This window comes from Gymnodraco acuticeps, unplaced genomic scaffold, assembly GCF_902827175.1.
Source record: "Gymnodraco acuticeps unplaced genomic scaffold, fGymAcu1.1, whole genome shotgun sequence".
Classification (NCBI taxonomy): domain Eukaryota; kingdom Metazoa; phylum Chordata; class Actinopteri; order Perciformes; family Bathydraconidae; genus Gymnodraco; species Gymnodraco acuticeps.
In genome coordinates this window covers 1067068-1086201 of record NW_022989803.1, presented here as the reverse complement: position 1 = coordinate 1086201, position 19134 = coordinate 1067068, and the positions used below count along the sequence as shown (strand labels likewise).

At 41.6% G+C, this 19134-nt stretch overlaps 1 protein-coding gene across 1 annotated transcript; it reads left to right on the top strand.

Annotated features, from left to right (window-relative positions):
* The first annotated feature begins 435 nt into the window (after positions 1-435).
* Positions 436-6780, top strand: btbd3b (BTB (POZ) domain containing 3b). The gene is made up of 4 exons (XM_034226534.1): positions 436-1346; positions 2332-2422; positions 4297-4415; positions 4614-6780. Exons 1-4 carry the CDS (start codon positions 1033-1035, stop codon positions 5644-5646), a joined length of 1557 nt encoding a protein of 518 aa, XP_034082425.1. The 5' UTR covers positions 436-1032; the 3' UTR covers positions 5647-6780.
* The last annotated feature ends 12354 nt before the right edge of the window (positions 6781-19134 follow it).

The following is a 19134-nucleotide window of genomic DNA, read 5'->3' as shown; positions in this document are numbered from 1 at the left end:
AAAGCATCAAAGACCAATGTAATGCAAAACTATTTCTGTAAACAAAAAAGCTCATTAAAGAAGATCCATTGTCAAAGGATGCATGAATTAAGCAAATGCTGCCCTTAAAAAGAGCGCCTCCATTTGCATTGCCCTTTTGAAACAAAACATGGAGTGCTGTAGTGCAAAGTGACTGCTGTGGCTCCAGGTCAAACAAACACAGGAAGCAAACCTGGAGATAAATATATCATTCTTATGGTGCATGGCTGTCACTTTAATTGAGACTTTGACTATTGCATATTCAAGTCTGTGCTGCACTAGGCTGCATTAGCCAATCATGAATGCTATGTGCTCCCATTGGCTGAGCTATGGAGAGAGCTGTGCGCTGTGCTGTGAGGGGCGGGGAGGTGGCTCTCCATCTCCTCTGCGCTCTCCCATTCAACCTCTGTAGTCAGCAGAACGAGTGGCTGAGCAGAGCTGCACAGCATCCACCGCTACAGCATCCTGCAGAAGGCTCCGTGGAGGACAGAGAGGAGAAAGAGAGTCTGATAGAAAAAGGTGGATCCACAGCTGAAGACAGACTGAAAGAAAAAGAGAAGCACACAAGGAGTAAGAGTGGGAAATGAAAGGAATTGAGTAAACACCGCTGCCTGCCTGAGGACCACTGCAGCTGTACTAAATCTGGGGCTGTCAGGCCAACCCTCAGTGAGTGAGAGAGGCATGGGAGCAGAGGAGAAAAAGAAGTGATTTAAAGAGCAGATCTCATCATTCTGGACAAGCAGGGATGGGAACCCCAAGAGCTTTTCCGTCAGCAGATCAAACTTCACACAGGAGAAGCGCCCTCGGATCACCAGCCTCTTCAGAGGAGTGAAGAGAAGAGGCAAACAAGAGAGTTGTCTTATAGTTCCTGAAAGGTGAAAGCTTGCACAGGAACTCTGATAACTACGCTGCTGAGTACAGCTCAGGTCCCTCTCTGTTTCCCCCTACACCTGCCTGGTCCTGGTGAATGTCTTCTCTGCATGCTATCCCACTGCTCGGCAGTTGAACACACTCATGGTCGATGCCAAGGGAAGGAACATGAAATGTCTGACTTTCTTCTTAATGCTCCCCGAGTCAGTGAAAAGCAAATCAAGTAAAAGCTCCAAGAAAGGGAATGCCAGTAGCAGCTCCAAGCTGCCCCCTGTCTGTTATGAGATAATCACTCTAAGGAGCAAGAAGAAGAAGAAGATGGCAGCGGATATTTTTCCCACCAACAAGCCGGCTTCCACCACCACAGTGCAACAGTACCAGCAGCAGAACCTCAACAACAACAACACCACCATACAGAACTGTAACTGGCAAGGACTTTACTCCACTATAAGAGAAAGGTAGGTGCCAGCAGTAACTGTCTTTCTGAATCAGGGACCATGACAGCTTTTCCAACAGTTCATCATGGTAGATGAATCTTCATCATTAACAAAATCACATGACGTTTTATAGAGAAGAGCTGCATGTTCCACTGCATTGTATTACCAGTTTTCAGATGATAACGTATCCCAAAACACTTATGTAAGGTAGTTAGTCTTTTATACTGAGGTGTGTGTGTGTGTGTGTGTGTGTGTGTGTGTGTGTGTGTGTGTGTGTGTGTATATGGGTGGGTGTTCCCTTTGCCCTGCCCTTAATCTGCTGGGGGTATCTCTGTTTATACCCTCCCATGCTCCGGCAGACTTTACCGCTTTGACATAACAGAGGGTGGTTAGGCATCGGGTGCGTTTGATATGCACTACAGGCAGATGCTGCTCTGTACTAAAAGCTAAATATTTACCTTGGCCTATCAGTAAGAGAGCTAAATGTGTGCTCTCCGACCTGGCTTTGTTGTCTCTCCAGAAATCCATGGGGCTGTTTACCCACCCTTGTCACATGTTCCAGTGCTCAATAATATATGAACGCAGCTTCATTGTTTGTCCCATTCTTTCACAGTGGGGATTTTCCATTTAGTTAATTGGATTGTTTGCCAGTTTTTCTCTATGTAGGCACTTTGTGTTTGTGTAAGTGTGGTATGTAAGACTTTCTTTCAATCCACGCACTGTCTTGCCTGAAGCAATTGGGACACTTTATAACCACAACTCTTGTTTGAAGAGAAGGAGAAAATATATGTAGTTTACTATTTTTGCTTGGATTTTTGCCAAAGACTAATTTGTATTAATCTTATTAATCGCATAATATATATATTTATGGGTCTCCTTTAATGTCACTCTTATAACTTTTAGTTGTGGATTTTCTCCCCTTCCTCTCTTCTAAAACACATGTGTATGTGTATGTAATGTGTATGATTGATTTCTCCTGTTTTAATTTGTTTCTTTCCCTTCTTAGAAATTCAGTAATGTTCAACAATGAGCTGATGGCAGATGTTCACTTTGTGGTGGGTCAGCCTGGAAGGACCCAGCGGCTGCCGGGACACAGAGTAAGAATTTCATCAACGATTAAAGTCACGGTTGCAGCGAGGAAATTAGCAAACAAGTAATCAGCCAGCACAGTTATTCATATCATATCAGCATAAAAATAATCTCCCCCGCGCCAGCAGTAATAGAATTGCAATCCTTTGTGCTCAGGTCTCACTTCCGCACCATGTGTCTTTTCTAGACAGTCCTCAATTATTTATGTAAATGAGGCTGAGGGAAGGAGGAAGGGATATCCTCTTCAGCAGTCATCTCGCAGAATGGATCGCCTTTGTCTCTGCTTTAGCTCAGCTTTTCAGAGACAGCTCTGCAATTACCCAACTTTTAATCAAACACGTCTAACCGCACACAGCCACAATGATAAGTAATAGAGAAAGATGCATTCAACTCTGCGTCTCACATCCTATAAATACTTTGTCTACCCCTTCACTTGATTAGCTTTTGAATTCTGGATGTATGGTTATAGTGAATCTACTTTATAGCCATTAGTATTATAATTAGACCCGAATTCATCCCGTTTACGCCGGTTGCAACATGCAGGTCGACATGGTTCTTTGTTTAGTTCTCCCTCTGACCTCATTGCCTTTTCCAAGATGTTCACATCAATGATTAAAGTGTATAGCTGCCTACACCATGTGGCTCATCTAAAAGAACATCATTACGTGTACTCATTTGGAATATGATTATAACATTCACATTAAATCTGGTAAGTGATTTTGCAGCCATGAATTTCTCTCGGCTGGCCATTCCACATCTACCCAGACAGATGAGCCCTGCATGGGTCATCTTTTTGGTTCTGGGACCCGAAAGTATTATCTATGATTGGTAGCTGCAGTGCACTTCTTCCATGCATTTAAAGAAAGCCGTTATGGAAAGAAGGACATCGAAGATGACTTGACTGCACTTTATGTCAAGACATTATGCCAGTGGAATATAATGACGCTCAATACCGCAATCTTTATTGTGTCCATTTGGCAGGAACTCAGATGTGCATTATGATTTAATTTCTAAAGTTATATTTCTTACAAAATACGGGATGCCTTATGCAGCTAAAAGCAGAGTGAACATTTGTAAAATACAATGGGTCAGAAGGTGGAACTAATCATATTCTAATATGCAGCATTTATATACTCATGCTTTAATGAATTTCAGTATGTACAAAAATATGCATTGTTTTCTAAAAAGCTTTTTGCAAGGCAAATTGGGTATGTGCCTTTTTATTTATGTGAACATGTACACCACCCACATACCCGCCAACGCATACTTATGCTGCACACACACACGCACGCACACACACACACACACACACACACACACACACACACACACACACACACACACACACACACACGGATGTACTTGAGTACAATAACAAAATGCATGCCTTGAACACAGTGCTTATCACTGGAATTAGTAGCATTGTGTTGCATCTGATTTCATCATAGGTTCAGACAAGTCATTAATTTCAGCTAATTGAACTTTTGCTGCACTCTCTATAGTTGTGTTATTAGGATTTCCTATTTAGTTTTTTGTTTAAATCAGAGGCAATCTTGTTCATTAGAAATGTGCCTCCTCGTCCTCAGGGAAAATGGTAACTGGCTGAGCTCGGCTCATTATGTGAGAAGCTCAACAGGTTCAGTCTCTCCAATGATTATAATTGAGGCATTGTTCAACACCCACAAATTGATTTATTTTTGTATGTAAAGAGTAGGAGCTACATGGGAACTAATTGGATTTAGGACAATTATAAAGGACAGATAGCTTTCTCCATTACTGAATGTTACTACACGTTATGTTATTTCCAGTGAAATCACAGACTATACAGCATGTTTGTATTCCTGTTTTCACTCTTTTACTTTGTTTCCTTTTCTTCCAACAGTATGTTTTGGCTGTGGGCAGCTCAGTGTTCCATGCCATGTTTTATGGTGAACTTGCTGAGAACGATGATGAAATCCATATTCCAGATGTGGAACCAGCAGCATTTCTGGCAATGCTGAAGTAAGGCTTCTCCTTTGTCTTAACTCTTCAACAGTACTTGTTTTAAGCATAAAGTACTGTATATATACATATAGTATATACAACATTACTATTTATAACCCCTTCAGGTCTGTTTTTATAATAACATGATCTGCTTAATAAACATGCTTACACCATGTTGTCTATAAAGCTGAGAAAGACTCATTTTTATTTCAACAGGTACATTTACTGTGATGAAATTGACCTGAGTGCTGACACAGTGTTGGCCACTCTTTACGCTGCCAAGAAGTACATTGTCCCTCACCTGGCACGTGCCTGCGTCAACTTCTTGGAGACCAGCCTGAGCGCCAAGAATGCCTGCGTGTTACTCTCCCAGAGCTGCCTGTTCGAGGAGCCGGAGCTGACGCAGCGCTGCTGGGAAGTGATTGATGCCCAGGCCGAGCTGGCGTTATGCTCGGAGGGCTTCTGCGACATCGACTCCCAGACCCTCGAGAGTATCCTACAGCGCGAGACACTCAATGCTAAAGAGATAGTGGTGTTTGAAGCGGCACTCAGCTGGGCTGAGGCTGAGTGCCAGAGACGGGACCTCACCTTGTCGACTGATAACAGGCGTAAGGTGTTGGGCAAGGCCATGTACCTGATACGTATCCCTACAATGGCTCTGGATGACTTTGCCAATGGAGCAGCCCAGTCGGGAGTGTTGACACTTAATGAGACCAATGACATCTTCCTGTGGTACACAGCGGCCAAGAAGCCTGAGCTGGAGTTTGTCAGTATGCCTAGAAAAGGTCTGACACCCCAGCGCTGCCACAGATTCCAGTCATGTGCCTACCGAAGCAATCAGTGGCGCTATCGGGGCCGCTGCGACAGCATACAGTTTGCAGTGGATAAAAGAGTTTTTATCGCTGGGTTTGGACTGTATGGATCTAGCTGTGGATCAGCAGAGTACAGTGCCAAGATTGAGTTGAAACGTCAAGGAGTAATGCTGGGACAAAACCTCAGCAAATACTTCTCTGATGGTTCCAGCAACACCTTCCCAGTGTGGTTTGAGTATCCAGTGCAGATCGAGCCCGACACCTTCTACACTGCTAGTGTGGTTCTGGATGGGAATGAGCTCAGCTACTTTGGACAGGAAGGGATGACAGAGGTGCAGTGTGGGAAAGTGACCTTTCAGTACCAATGCTCCTCGGACAGCACTAATGGCACTGGGGTGCAGGGGGGGCAGATTCCTGAGCTCATCTTCTACGCTTGATAACCCCATGCATATAAATGACTGATGTTCAGTGCACTTATGGACAAAAGAAAAGTATCACTTTGTGCATAGTGTCACTTTCTGGTATTTATTTTTGTCACTGTTGAGCTCATTTCAGACCTGTGATAGGGTCTTGTGTGGTTTTCATTTCAGTAATCGGTCCACTTGAGTAGGACCAGATACAGTAGATGTCTCCAGATGATGAATTGTCCAAATAATTGGATGAACAAAAGTTCTAAAAAATGAAATATCTTGCACTAGACGTGCATGTATAAATGCATACATGTGAAGTGTATAATGCCACAATGGTGGCCAATGCGGGGCACAAAGATATTGTATATGATGAATATGCTACAGTTTGTTTGTTATTGCTATGCTTGCATAGAATGCACATATATAGCAGCAATACTTCACATTCTATATTCTCCAATGAGCATTTCATATCATGACTCAGTCTGGACCATCAGCATTATAAAGAATCTAAAAAAGGCTGTATGATACTCAATACCAACATAAAATGTCATTAGGCGTTTGTATGTAGTGGTTTGAATTTAATCTGCAGCTTTTGATACTTTGAATCTAGTAACATGGCACCTATAGATGCATCAATGTGATCAAATTCACTTACACCTGATACAATGAAAAAAACATTTGGTTCAATCTGTCAGCATTGCAGAGCTTACAGCATGGGCTGAACTGTTTCATTTCCGCTAACCCGTACTACTAATTGTTCTGGCGCCTTGGTTTTGTTTACAGCGAAAAGATCAATGACTGATTCAGTGTTACAAACTGTTTATCTTACTGTATGAACTTCTACTTCTCTTTGTTAAGAACTCTGATCTGCTGAGCACTCCCTCCCAATGTGACCATACACACAGTATTTGCTTACTGTATATGCTACATAATGCACTGATTTTGGTTTGTAACATATTTTGTTTTAAATTAGGCAGACTATTTTTGATTGACTGTGCTACTGAGTATTTCTTTCTGGTGTAGGATAAACATCCATGCGCTTGTCTGCTGTGACAATGGATGGGCAAACTGGTGTTGATGTGTGTACGTGCTACAGTGCTGGGAGACATACGGATGTGTATGATTGTTGACGATGCAAATAAACAGAACAAGCGGTTCATATTGGTTGTTCATCCCATCTGTAAGAGGAACTACACTACACACTTTCCGTCTGAAGTTAGGAGATGGGGACAGATGATGCCCTTTAGGCAATGAAGTGATTTATAATGCTAAAGAAAGCTGTCTGTTGATTGATGGTCCCTGTCTTCATGCCACTGATACACCCTGCGTTTTGTCTGTCAAACTCCAACTCTATTCTGCATCCCCTGAACTACACAATATGATTCCCCTCCCCCTCCTTAATATACATTCTGATAGCCTGCAACTCTAAAGTACGGCTTTGTGATGTGCCATCACTTCTGCAAAGGTGCGAAGACATTGACGGCATAACAAGCAATCTCTACAATCTTGATTTTGTTACAGATTGCAGTGAAAAGAATGGCTCCTTGACATGGATTACATCTTTTAAGTATCAAGAGATAGACAATCCTGAAGGCCTAAAACCTCGAAAAAAATGGAATTCCCAGCATACCACACTGGATGTTGGACCCATGGTCTGCCTTCATGTGTCTCTCTGCTTATAAAAACAAAGGACAGAAAGTCTGAAAGGAAAAATTCTAATCATGTTTGTATTTTTCACTTTGAAATAGTATTGAGGAGTGGTGCACTTGTTTTCTAGATAAATTATAATGCTCCGAATGCTCAAGCACCGTCAAAACAATGGATTAACAAAGACACTTTATGGATTTGTGAGTTTTACTTTCTCTGAGTGCCCCAGACAGTATGCTGTAAAACTCAGAAATAAGATGATTCATTAGCTGAATGTCCAGACAAATCATAACTCTACGTGAACTGTATGAACAAAAACATAATCACTCCTGGGAGCTTATGGCAGGTACTTGATTACCATAGCACTCAATAACACTGAGACCAAGTTTGACACCGCCAATGAGCATGAAGCCTGTGATGAATTGAGCTCAATATGTTGGGGGACTCTGTGCTTTCGTGCGATTTTTCATGATTGTGGCGCTAATGTTGTAAGCAAGATCATTAATTGCACTGGAGGCTGCGGGACACTCGAAGGAGCCAGGAGTCAGAATCGGGTCTGCTTTCAACACACAGAGACACAGTGTCATTTTGCAAATCTTACTGATGTATTGAAGCCAAATTACTATTAATCTAGATACACTGAAATACCACATACAGGGGTAACTGTGTAATACACATTTGTGTCACTTCTGAAGCAGAACAAAAAACCTTTACTCATTTTGTTTCACGGAACAACTGCTACTCCAGCCTACATACTTGACATGTTTTGCTGTTGGTCACATTCAGCTCAGAAGGCAGAGTAGCTGCCAGAACTGCTAGAAACAGCTCTGTTCTTCACGGAGCACAAAAACAACTGGTGGATCAATAGACAAATCATCACCTGTTATGTTGGCAGCTCTAATCTCTTGCTACAGCATAGCAGATATGATTCTTTCAACAGATATACATTTAATAAACTCATTATGTGCTAGGCAATATTTAGTCAAAACAAAGCATTTTTATGGGATGACAGCTATTGCGGGAAACCATTTTTATTCTATGAATGAAATGCAATTAAATTCTAAGAGGCTAGGAATAAAATGCATGTTTATTCATCTAATTAAATAGTTTTTCGGTGAAATAAGACATAGGCGAGACAATGTATTACTGACGATGAAGTCAATGTGGTGATACAATATATTTCTACAAATAAAAGTAAATGATAAACATCTCCACCATTTTTCAGGATTGCTCCTTCAAATACATTTTATTTTACAACTGAATATTTGATACTGTATATAATTAAAGGAGTTTATAGTCTTACATGAACTTGTTAGATTATAGAGGAAGATGACATGTAGTATTCCTTATTAAATATAAATGTGACGTAGGCAAACCTTTGGAATACAAATATGGTTTAGCTTGTGAAGGGTCATGGGAAAAAAGGGTTGTTGGATACTGATGAGAGAACTGACAGTGCACATACTCCACAGGAAAGTTTAATTTGGGGTTTGATTACTGTTCAATACGTATTAAGGCTGAAAAGATTCAGCGTGACTTTAGGGAGGCCTGTGGATTACCACTAAGGAACATTCTTAATGCTCATTAAGATTGATTGTTCCAAGTAGAGATAAGTCAGAACAGAACCAAAAGGTCCCTCGGTATCTGAGCAGGGATGGTGTTGTTTCCTTTCTCCGTGGTTAACATGCTATCACAATCTTATCACTGCCTATTGTGCATATTAATGTGGAGCGGGGTTAAGCAGGATAAAAATGTCTCCTAAATCCACCTGATTTAGATAAATCCTCACAAAGGAAGAGAAATTGGGAGAGGAACAAACTACATTTTACTAAATCGAGCATCATTCTGTTCACTGTAGGCACAAATCCCCTCTTCAACATCCTGATCATTTCCATCCTAGCAAAATGTCAATGAATGAATAATGTCCAAAGAGAGGAGCGAAACACAGCTGTGGGTTTAAATAATTCATCAAAGAAAATTATTAAAAAATCTGTATTTTTAATTCAACAAATCTCCACGGAAATCTCAAAGCCCTTTTCCCCTACCTCCCTTTAAACCATGTGTTTTCTCCAAAGGTATACAACCCCCTGTACAACATTGCCTACTGGTGCCTTCCGGAGTGCAAAACTGCCCAGTAAGTGTTATGAGAGCATTTGGCAAGGGCTGCTGAAGGTTACAATGAATTGCTGTAATCCTGGCAGATGTAAGGGTTTCTGAACCCCCCCCCCCCCCCCTCTACCATTATTGCGCTAACCTCAGCCTACTGGCAGCAAGTCAGGCAGCAACAAGGCAGGGGGTTAGAGGAGAATGGAAGGGAGAGACAGAGATAAGTCTGGTCTGGCAACTATTCAGGTAAAGCGCACATTCCCTTGGTAATGATCCCATAAATTAAAGTTGGACAGTCTTAAGTGGCAATTAATCACACGTGAGAATGGCAGAAGGTCACAAAGTTCAGATGCAAGATATAGGTGGAAGAACACAGAAGACAGGAGTTTGACTGATGAGAGCCACCTTCACGTCTTTGTCATCCCCATTCCCAACCCAGCGGTGCTAAACACCTGCCAAATGTAAGGGATATTATTCCAAATAATCACCCATTCCAGAGCTGTTGCCTCCAGTTATATGGATGCAATGCAGGCCGAGCCTCCGATTGTGTGTCTCATTTATCTATTTATTTATTCATTGCTATCCAGCACAGCCAAATCGTTTCAACAGGCTGGCGCATTGAAAGGCCAGCTTTTATGTTAGATTAGCTTGTTTATAGCAATGTCGCTCAGTTCCAGATGGATCAATATGGCTGGGATTTCTGGAGGTAAGCTCTCCATGTATCAGGTGAATTATGATTGCTGAAAAGAATATACGCTTTCCGTGGACAATAGGAGCTGCAAAGCCTTTTCAAAGCTGCCAGAAATACAGACTACATGACGGAGTATCGAGCACACGCTGGAAGTAAATTACATTACCTTCCAAGGGTGCACAGGTAAATATCCTGTTTACATAATTGTGAGTTTGTCCTATGAAATACGATCCCAGACGGTGTATGAATGCAGCACTCAGGCAAAAAGTAGTTCTTTCATACGCACTGAAGGCTGAATTTGTTGGTGATGCATTATGCTAATCTAGCTATTTATTCCCACAACCATGGTCTCGTATACCTGTCACCCACAGCCATTACGGCAAGGCTTGATCAAAACCTTGAATGTTGGCAGCTTCCCACTGAGAGAGGTGATGAGGCCTGAGCATGCAACTTTTTGTATGTACTCTGTAGCTTCTATTCATACTGAAGCATGTCCTCGAAGGCAGCTCCATGGCTTTGATAGTATGGAGTGAGAGGGCCCTTCTCTCCTCAGGGTCTGATATAATGAGGGCAAGCTTACTAAACATGATCTGCGGTTCTCTCAGAGAAGATACTTGAAACGGCTCCAGCCCGAAACAGTACAACAAACAGCACTGATTCATTTGTACACATGCACTGCCTCTCTCCCTCTCTCTGCGAGCTGTATTAGGGAGGGCTAATGTGTTTTCATGTGTCATAGAGAGTGATACAGAGGTGGAGGAAGAGCACAGAGAGGCAAGGGAGTGTAGCTTTGTGAGCATCCATTCAGAACTGGAGAGAAGGAAATCTGGCTTTCCAGTTTAATTATTTCCTGGAAGCACAAAGAAAATGTGAAGTGACAGATTTGTAAATGATTGTATTCGTGATTTGCATTTGTAAGTGTGAATAGAAATGTACTGTATAGTTATTGCCAGAATAATGCTTCAACTGTGCCATTTCTCATATTGGGTCTTTATCTGCTTCAGGATCTTACCACTTGGAAGCGGGGAGACTGGAAATCAACAGAGACATTATACTGGCAACTAGGTATTTCTTTTGTCAAACAAATCAGAAATATCGCCTTGGAGTCAGCAGAATGTTACTGTGCCAAAGAAAGAAATGCATTTGCTGTCCTTGAATACACATTTACTTTACAAGGGTGAATTTGTATTTGCTGAAAGACTATTTTCCATCTTTTCAACCTGGAAATGACCGAACATTCTGCATCACTGGCAATCTGTCTCAATTATGGCAATGAAAATAATAACATCTCAAATGTTGTGTTATTGCACCCTATTCCAGACATCTTTTGTGTCCTAATTTAGCAAGTGGAGCATTATCACCTGTACCTCTGCCCTTTTAATGTCCTGCTTACCAGGGAGAACAGTTACAGAATCTAATAGTCCATGCCCGCAGCATCGTCTTCAAAACACATGAATTCTGCGATTCTGTCCTAAAGCATACCGTAAAGCTATTGTTGAAAATTCATTATAATTTTAGAGCACAGATTCTATGTTCAATCAAAGAGGGATTGAGAATAAAGCACCTGCATCTATAGAAGCCCCCATATGTCCATAATCTGTCAACATACACATTACCACAGCTGCACGATGGCAGCCTAATTTCCATGCTGATGATGAATCTGATGTTGGTGAAGCAAAGAATCTTTTCTCATTTTACCATTGTGTGAGATAATGAGCTGCAGCTGCCGGAACGTTCAGAGAAAGCTGGTTTCAAAGTTGCTCTCAAGTGTCAGAAGTTATCTGTAGGCCCTATGTTGAATTGGATACAGAACAATATATGTTGAGGTTTAAATGCACGATAACATCAAATGATTACCAGTCAAATATATCTAATTTAAGTGACAGGTCAATGTTCTCTACATTTTTATCATATGAGGTTTATAGGAGCTGCCATCTGTGTTCATCTGACCTAACTAAAAGTCTTTCTGCCCATGCTTTTCTTAGTCCAGCCCCAAACTATTCCCTCACTGCCCTCAATAATGGCCTCAATGTATTCTTCACCGTGCCTTACCTTCCCCCTATTTTCGCTTCCCTTTGAGATACCAAGCTTATTTTTCTTCGTGTTGAGCTGCTGGAAATAATCACAGGGCATGAGATTAATAAACGGGTTGTGTTTTGAGGAAGTTTTCCTAGTTGGCCTTGGTTTGTTTTGTATTCTTGTGCAGGCGGTCAAGCTTTAACTTGACGTATTTTACGTGAAGAAGAAAGCCTGGTGACAACTCCGATAAATAAAGCTGCTTATTCTGAGTCTGTAGGTCCTACGAACATAATAAAATGATGTATGAGCGACACATAAAAAGGGCATCAGACCTTTACTTGAAGCGCTCATCTCAAACAGGACCCACTGTCAGCATGGCTGTGAGTAATGTGTGTTTGTACTGGCAGGCAATCATACATGTACACAGGCGTGGGATGAACATTATATATTCATTCAGGGGAGTTGGAATATACGCTTCATGTGTTTTTTTCACATGGTTGTAAAAAAGGATTAGTACTATTTATGATAAAGAACGTGTGGGCAGATGTCAATTCAGTGACATTTCCACGGAACCTGTGATGCTGTCATGTTTATCTAGTGGATGGTAGTAGTGAGATAAAAGGTAGGATAACAACAGAATGTATAATCATGTTTGAACTAAAACATAAAATATTGGATTGACATATTGGATTGACATATAACTGCTTAAAATTCTTGTAGAACATAGCATTCCTGGATGAACAACAGAAAGTAGTTAAATATGCTCCAAATGGGCAAGGTCAGGAAGTGTGCATTGATACTGGAAGCGAGATACTATGTGAATAATTAATATCTTTGATCAAATACAACTGGGTTCACTGAAAAGGCTAAATCTGTGGATTTTACTCTAAAAAGTCACGGAATACAAGGACACTGAATGAGTTTTGAGAAAGGTCTAAGTGCTCTGGACATGCCCCCTCAGCCTCTCCTTGTCCATCCCTCTGTGGCATAGAAGAGACGCATGAAATATCAAAAGGCCATGTGTGTCAGCTGAACAAGACTGGAGTGGAGGGGATATTCCTCCCGTGTGCAGAGCTGCACCTCCAGCAGCTCTCATGACCATGGGGAAGAGGCGGGGCAGCTGGAATTCCATTTCTCAATGATGGAATTCTTTTCATCGTGCCTCTTTTGCATAACAAAGGTGCATCAAATGCATTATATATGGTAACTGTGAACCGCCACAAGAAGGCTGTCTTTGCAACGCAGTCCTCCATTTCCAGAAATAGAAGCAAACGGTTGTGAACAATATCCGCCCTTGCATTTGAGGAGTTAAATATATCCCCACCCACCACCCTCCTAACATGACAAGAGTGCACGAGTCACTAACCATACGTTTAATGTGCTCATGTAAATTCAAATCTAATTAACCCAATGAGGACAATGTGAGGATTGCAGAGAGTGTGGTATTCACTGATTTGAATCATTCTTTTAATTTGCAAAATCATTAAAGCCTCATGAAACAATGGCCCTTTTCTTTGGACCCTACACAGTTCAGTGAAGCACAACGAAGGAGCTGTATATTTGTAATATTTCATCAGAGGTCGATTATGCTGATAAAAGAGATGGGATGAAAAGAAGTGCCAATACAGCCGAGGAGCCATGCCAGGTGTCAGTTTAATTGAATCGAGCCACTAAAGACAAAGAGGCGGCCTGAGGGAAGCCTCTCAATAACAGCCTGACTGCAGATGACAAGTGGAACAGTGAGCTGTGATTGAGGGGACAGGAAGCTGAAGCTGCCCACCCCGCACAAAGACAAGACTAAATTAAGGAGACCTAAGATATGGATGGATATTTACAAGTATAGATATGATTTGATTAACAGTAACATATCTGCACTTGGGAAATGTAGTGAGTAAGACATTGGACATTTGTTATTCCCCTCTGATATCAGCTCATGCAGTGTCACAGCTTCTAAACAAAGAAGAGGCTGTTTGTTTTCATGGTAAACATTAGAGATAAGAGCTAGAGGATATGGCTAGGCTTCACTCAGCTCCTGATAACATAGATATTTTATTTTCTCTGTGACATAATGGATTTGTCTACAGCTGATCCAACTGTGATCAATAGCTTCAGATGTTTGTCTATTAAGCTGTGTATCATTACTATTGAGATCAAGCCGATGGCTGACTAGATTAGAGATACCCTGCATACAAAAGTCTTTGGAAGCAGCAGAGGCCTACATTATGAAATTAGATTTATGTCACAGACCAAATTTCAACTTAAACAAATTTGAAAGTTTGGACGTAGTTGCTTTCATCTTACTTTATTGGTAGGGTTTTTTCAATTGTACAAATCTGTGTCTTCTGGGTATTACAAAAGTCTCTTTTCAGACAATCAAGTCTGCTTTTCTCAGCTTTGCATGCCTGGATTTCAGACAGTCTTTTATTAGAAGCCACATGATTGATTAAGAAACCATAAACTCTCGCTCAGACTGGTCTAGTCTGTTTGCACTGTTTTATTTGTCAGTTTCGAATCATTTCCTCTATTGAAACACTGTGAGAAATCCCAGAAGGCAAAGCTGAAAGATTCAAATCAAAATTACACAGTTTTAAAACCATAGTTTACACTTCCTTTCAGCGTTTCCAATTTATTTTGTAATGTTTGATACATAGTGGAAATCTAACCTTATACTCAATGGACATTGCAGCCAAGTATACCTTGATGGGAGAAAGGTTGACTGATCTGGGGAAATCACCGGGCGGCAGTGGGAATGAATGTGGACACCGGCAGACGCATTACATTAATTATGCTTAAGCAGTGCTCTCCGAGTCATTCAGATATTCAATACAGCACTTCAGGACCTCAAGAAGATTTGCAGGATTAGAGATTGTAAACCAGGCCGGCTCGATATATTGATCGCCCCCTCACTGAGAGCTGCATTCAATTTCCCAACAATTAGATGCACCTGAAGGTTAATATGGTGCTTTGTTAATCTGTTGTGTGTTGTCTGTCTTTACCCGTTAGTTTTTCCCCCCACCGCGTACGCTGTTTTGCTAAAAGGGTCAAATCACAAGCAGGGGGCTTTCCATACTGGTTTCCTACAGGTCGTTTAGTAATTAGTATTGCCTTGATATTAATGCATTAGGAGAGGCTTTCTATCACAACCCCTGCTCAGTAAGTACTCTATATCATTTCAAGGCAACATTACTGGCTCGAGTAAATCAGGTTAGTCCCTGCTGTGACCTTGTAACCACACTGCCTTCTCCCATGACCGCAGTATGTTTTTAATACTGTGGGTGTGCCTATTATACCCAGTAGCAATTTTGTTTCCATCCATCCCCGCAGGCTGATTGCACAACCTGAGGATGTTGCAGGATTTATGAGCGTGTGAGAATGACATTTCTCTCATGGGATCTGGGGGATATTTCTCTGGTGTGGTATACATTGGATTCCCACAAGTAGAAATGACAGCAACATTACATGGCTGAAATGAAACCCCCCCCCCATAATGTTATCCATTTTTATTCATAAGAAGCGATGACATGCCTCTCATTGGTTCCTTGGGTGGTGGAGGGGATTCTGTAGCAATTTGTGAATCAAGGGCAACGGAGAATTAAGGGGTCAACAGAAATATAAAGTGATAGTGTATCCGTGGATGGGTAGGACACGTGGCATGTTAAGGCTCAATGTGTCCATGTTCCTACCACTACAGCACAGCCAGCCCAATTCATTCATACATCCTAATCTGTGCTGAAAGTAAGCGGCAGAGCGAGGCTGATACTGACCAACTAGGAAGGAGGAGATTAGCTATAGAGGTTTTTTGCTGCCGTCTGCTATTGAAGGAGAAACTAATGGCAACTGAACAGGGAAACAATGACTCCAGTCCCAGTTAAAGTAGCTGGAGCGGAGATGAGGAAGAAAAACCTTCAGTCAATGCCTCTCCAGGTGAAAATGGAAGATAATGCTTGTAGTTACAAATGCTCTTCTCTATAATTCTTGCTCCAGATGCATTATCGCCATTAAGCCAAGCACACGTAACTTTTCCATCACAGAGCCCTTTTCCATCAAAGCTGATATTTTAAGCAGTGGGGACTTTTAGAGTGAAAGTGTTTTAAATCGCTTTTCTCTTTCCTGCACAGTGAAAGTGTTTCACGTGAAAGCTTTGCAGTGTCATCTTAGGCTTCTTAGCTGGCCATACAAGATGGAAAATAATGAAGAAATTACACATGATAGAAAATCTATTATAAAAGGTATCAGATACTTAAAAGCCTCTGTTTTGAATTCACAAGTTTGAGTGGCTTACTTTGTACAGAATGGACAGTACTGCTTACTATCAGAGCTACTATTCATTATGTGATCACCCACCTCCAAAAACAACATTAACCTCCACTCAAATCAGTGTGAAGAGGTGCCAGTAAATCCAAATCACTAGTCCCCTCTCCCTGCCAGTTTTCAGTCCTTTTCACCTTCACCATCCTCCCCTCAGCACCAACATATTGTCACCTCTGCTGCAGCTGATTCTGCAAAACTGATAAATGAGATGGAGTGTGAGGGTGGCTTTACTGCGTGTGTGTGTGTGTGTGTGTGTGTGTGTGTGTGTGTGTGTGTGTGTGTGTGTGTGTGTGTGTGTGTGTGTGTGTGTGTGTCTCCACCTATGCATGTGGTAGTAATCAACAATGTGTGTATTTTGCGGTAGATGCTACAAACTCAGATGTCTCTAATCAGTCGATATTTCAATGAGATTGATGTTGCTGCTTTGATATTTAAAGGCCACTGTCCAACCTGATGACTGATCATCTATGAGGACAAGATGCAATGACTCACACGAAGAAGATTGTATATAAATCTGCTCCCTGAAAGATACTGATTCACACCAAATCCTGCCTTAGTTGATGTCACACAGCCATTGTTGAAGGGGCACAGTGCATGTGGGGGGGTTCCTTTGGGTAAATACTGTAGCTGTTCGTCTATGTGCATCAAGCCAGCAGCAAGCACAAAGATACATAAAGTCAAGCTCTCTAACAGACACGTGTATATGTGCATACAGCTGAAATCCCTCTCCTCCAATGTAACTCTACCCTGTAGAACTGCTCATTTAAAACATACATTCAAACTCACACTGTTCTCAGGATCCTTCCATGTTATCTTCTCTTCACTCGCCCTCCTGCTTTCCCCCTGGTGGCGGATGGAGAAACGGTTGGGGGTGCTGGCTCAGTAATTGGAGAAACCTTCTGAAACATGCAGATGAAGCAGGAGAGGAGCCAAAAGTGGAAAAGGAAAACGGACAAGATTCCTAATTACCCACTTTTTCCGCCCTATTTATGTTTCTTGACGGGGTGAGAGTCGTACATTGGAGACTGCGTCTACATCTCATGCTGGCCTCGGCATAATTAGATGCAGTGTACAGGGCTGAACAGGGATTGAAGCTCACATAAAGGCCTGAGCGAGGAGGGGGTTCAGAGGAAAAGCTTGGGCTTTGATGAGGGGGTAAAGAGCACTGTCAGCAGACTCACTTCTACACATGTAACAATGAAACACCCTGTCAGATGACACGCAAGCTGCCTTACTTCAAACTTGGACACAGTAGCAAGAAATGTGTACGCAAATGTGCAGGACGTGCAGAATATGGACTAAAATATCTAATACATTTTCATAAAGAGTCCTCTAGATATTCAAAGGTCAGTTCTTTTTAAACTGGGAAAGGAGACAGCCCTAAATAGCATAACGACATCTGAAATAATATTACTTGCAATGAAAGTGGGGCAATCTCAATGATGAGACATTCATTTCCTTTCAGGTTGGGAGAGGAGGATGAGATGTGTGCTTTTTAATATACCTCACATTGTCAGAGTCCCTGGTAGCACACAGCAGAGGCGGGTACATAAGGAGGTATAGTGCAGTCAGCTGCATTTTCTAATTACTTCACAGAAATGGTGCTATTTGCATAAAGATACAGTATGATGTGGATAAATATCACATTGCCAGTGAGGTGATTGTGTCTCTATAAGTGTGTTATGCTGTTTGTGTGCTTGTCTCAGTGAGTAAAAAGTGCATTTTTGAGTTAATGTTTAATTCAGGGTTTACATTTATTTTGCCTAATGAGACAACATGCATATGATGAGTGTTTCTACATTTCAGCGAGTTTGAGAAGAAGCAATTTTACTATGGATCGTGATTAAAAATAGAGTTGCCAAATTGAATTGTGGGCATAAATGACCCATATCTGCATATCATTTGGCGCATATTCATACATTACTGGTGTTATTATATTATGATTTGTATACTTTGCGTTTCCTTGTTACATCATTCAGATGGGAAACCAAGGGAAGCATTTATTTTGGCCTTTAAAGACCATATTCCTATTAGGTATGCAGGGTTCCCGAAAATGTATATTGTATTATAGATGACCTCTGACAGAGAGATATAAGCTTCAATCCAATGTCTTTCTCTCATGTTATGCATTGTTTTTTGTTCTTTCAAAAGTTCTATTTTTTCTCTACAGGTAACAGAAGTCTATTTCCTGCCCTATTTTTTTCATCATGTCTGTTTCAAAGTCTATTATTATACAAATGTTTTGACGGACATATTCTGCTTTATTTTTCTCGAGGCAATTTCATCTTTAGCAAACAAACACACCTCTTTGCAAAAGCTAATTCCCAGTGAAAGTAGAGAGTAGAAACTCTGTGGAGCATTCTTCCCATGGTTAAGCCACCTACCGCAGATAAAAGAGGCTCAGCGCTACCCCTCTTGCAGGATGCCAGGCTGCTCTTATCGCCCCAACACGAGGCCGTAGAGGGGGTAATAGGATTGTGACTCACAGAGAAAGTGCCATGCTCACCAAGCAGGGGAGGGCTAAGGCATGAGTGTGGAGCGCCTATGCGGCTATCCAGCTTCATGAAAGCAGGGGAGCGGGCGGGGAGGATGTGCTCCTCGCCTCATAAATAACCCTGCTAAATTGCAGGCTTTGGAGGGTCAGTGGGACATTGGTCTGCCAGAGTATATCTGGAGGTCTGAAAATAACCTGTAATCCTGCAGCCCAGGAAACGAAAAGCGCAGCAGTTACGGCAAAATGT

Coding starts and splice junctions, on each gene's coding strand:
- btbd3b (XM_034226534.1), top strand. CDS start 1,033: ATGGTCGATGCCAAGGGAAGGAACATGAAATGTCTGACTTTCTTCTTA. Junction 1,347..2,331: donor TACTCCACTATAAGAGAAAG/GTAGGTGCCAGC, acceptor TTCCCTTCTTAG/AAATTCAGTAATGTTCAACA. Junction 4,416..4,613: donor GCATTTCTGGCAATGCTGAA/GTAAGGCTTCTC, acceptor TTATTTCAACAG/GTACATTTACTGTGATGAAA.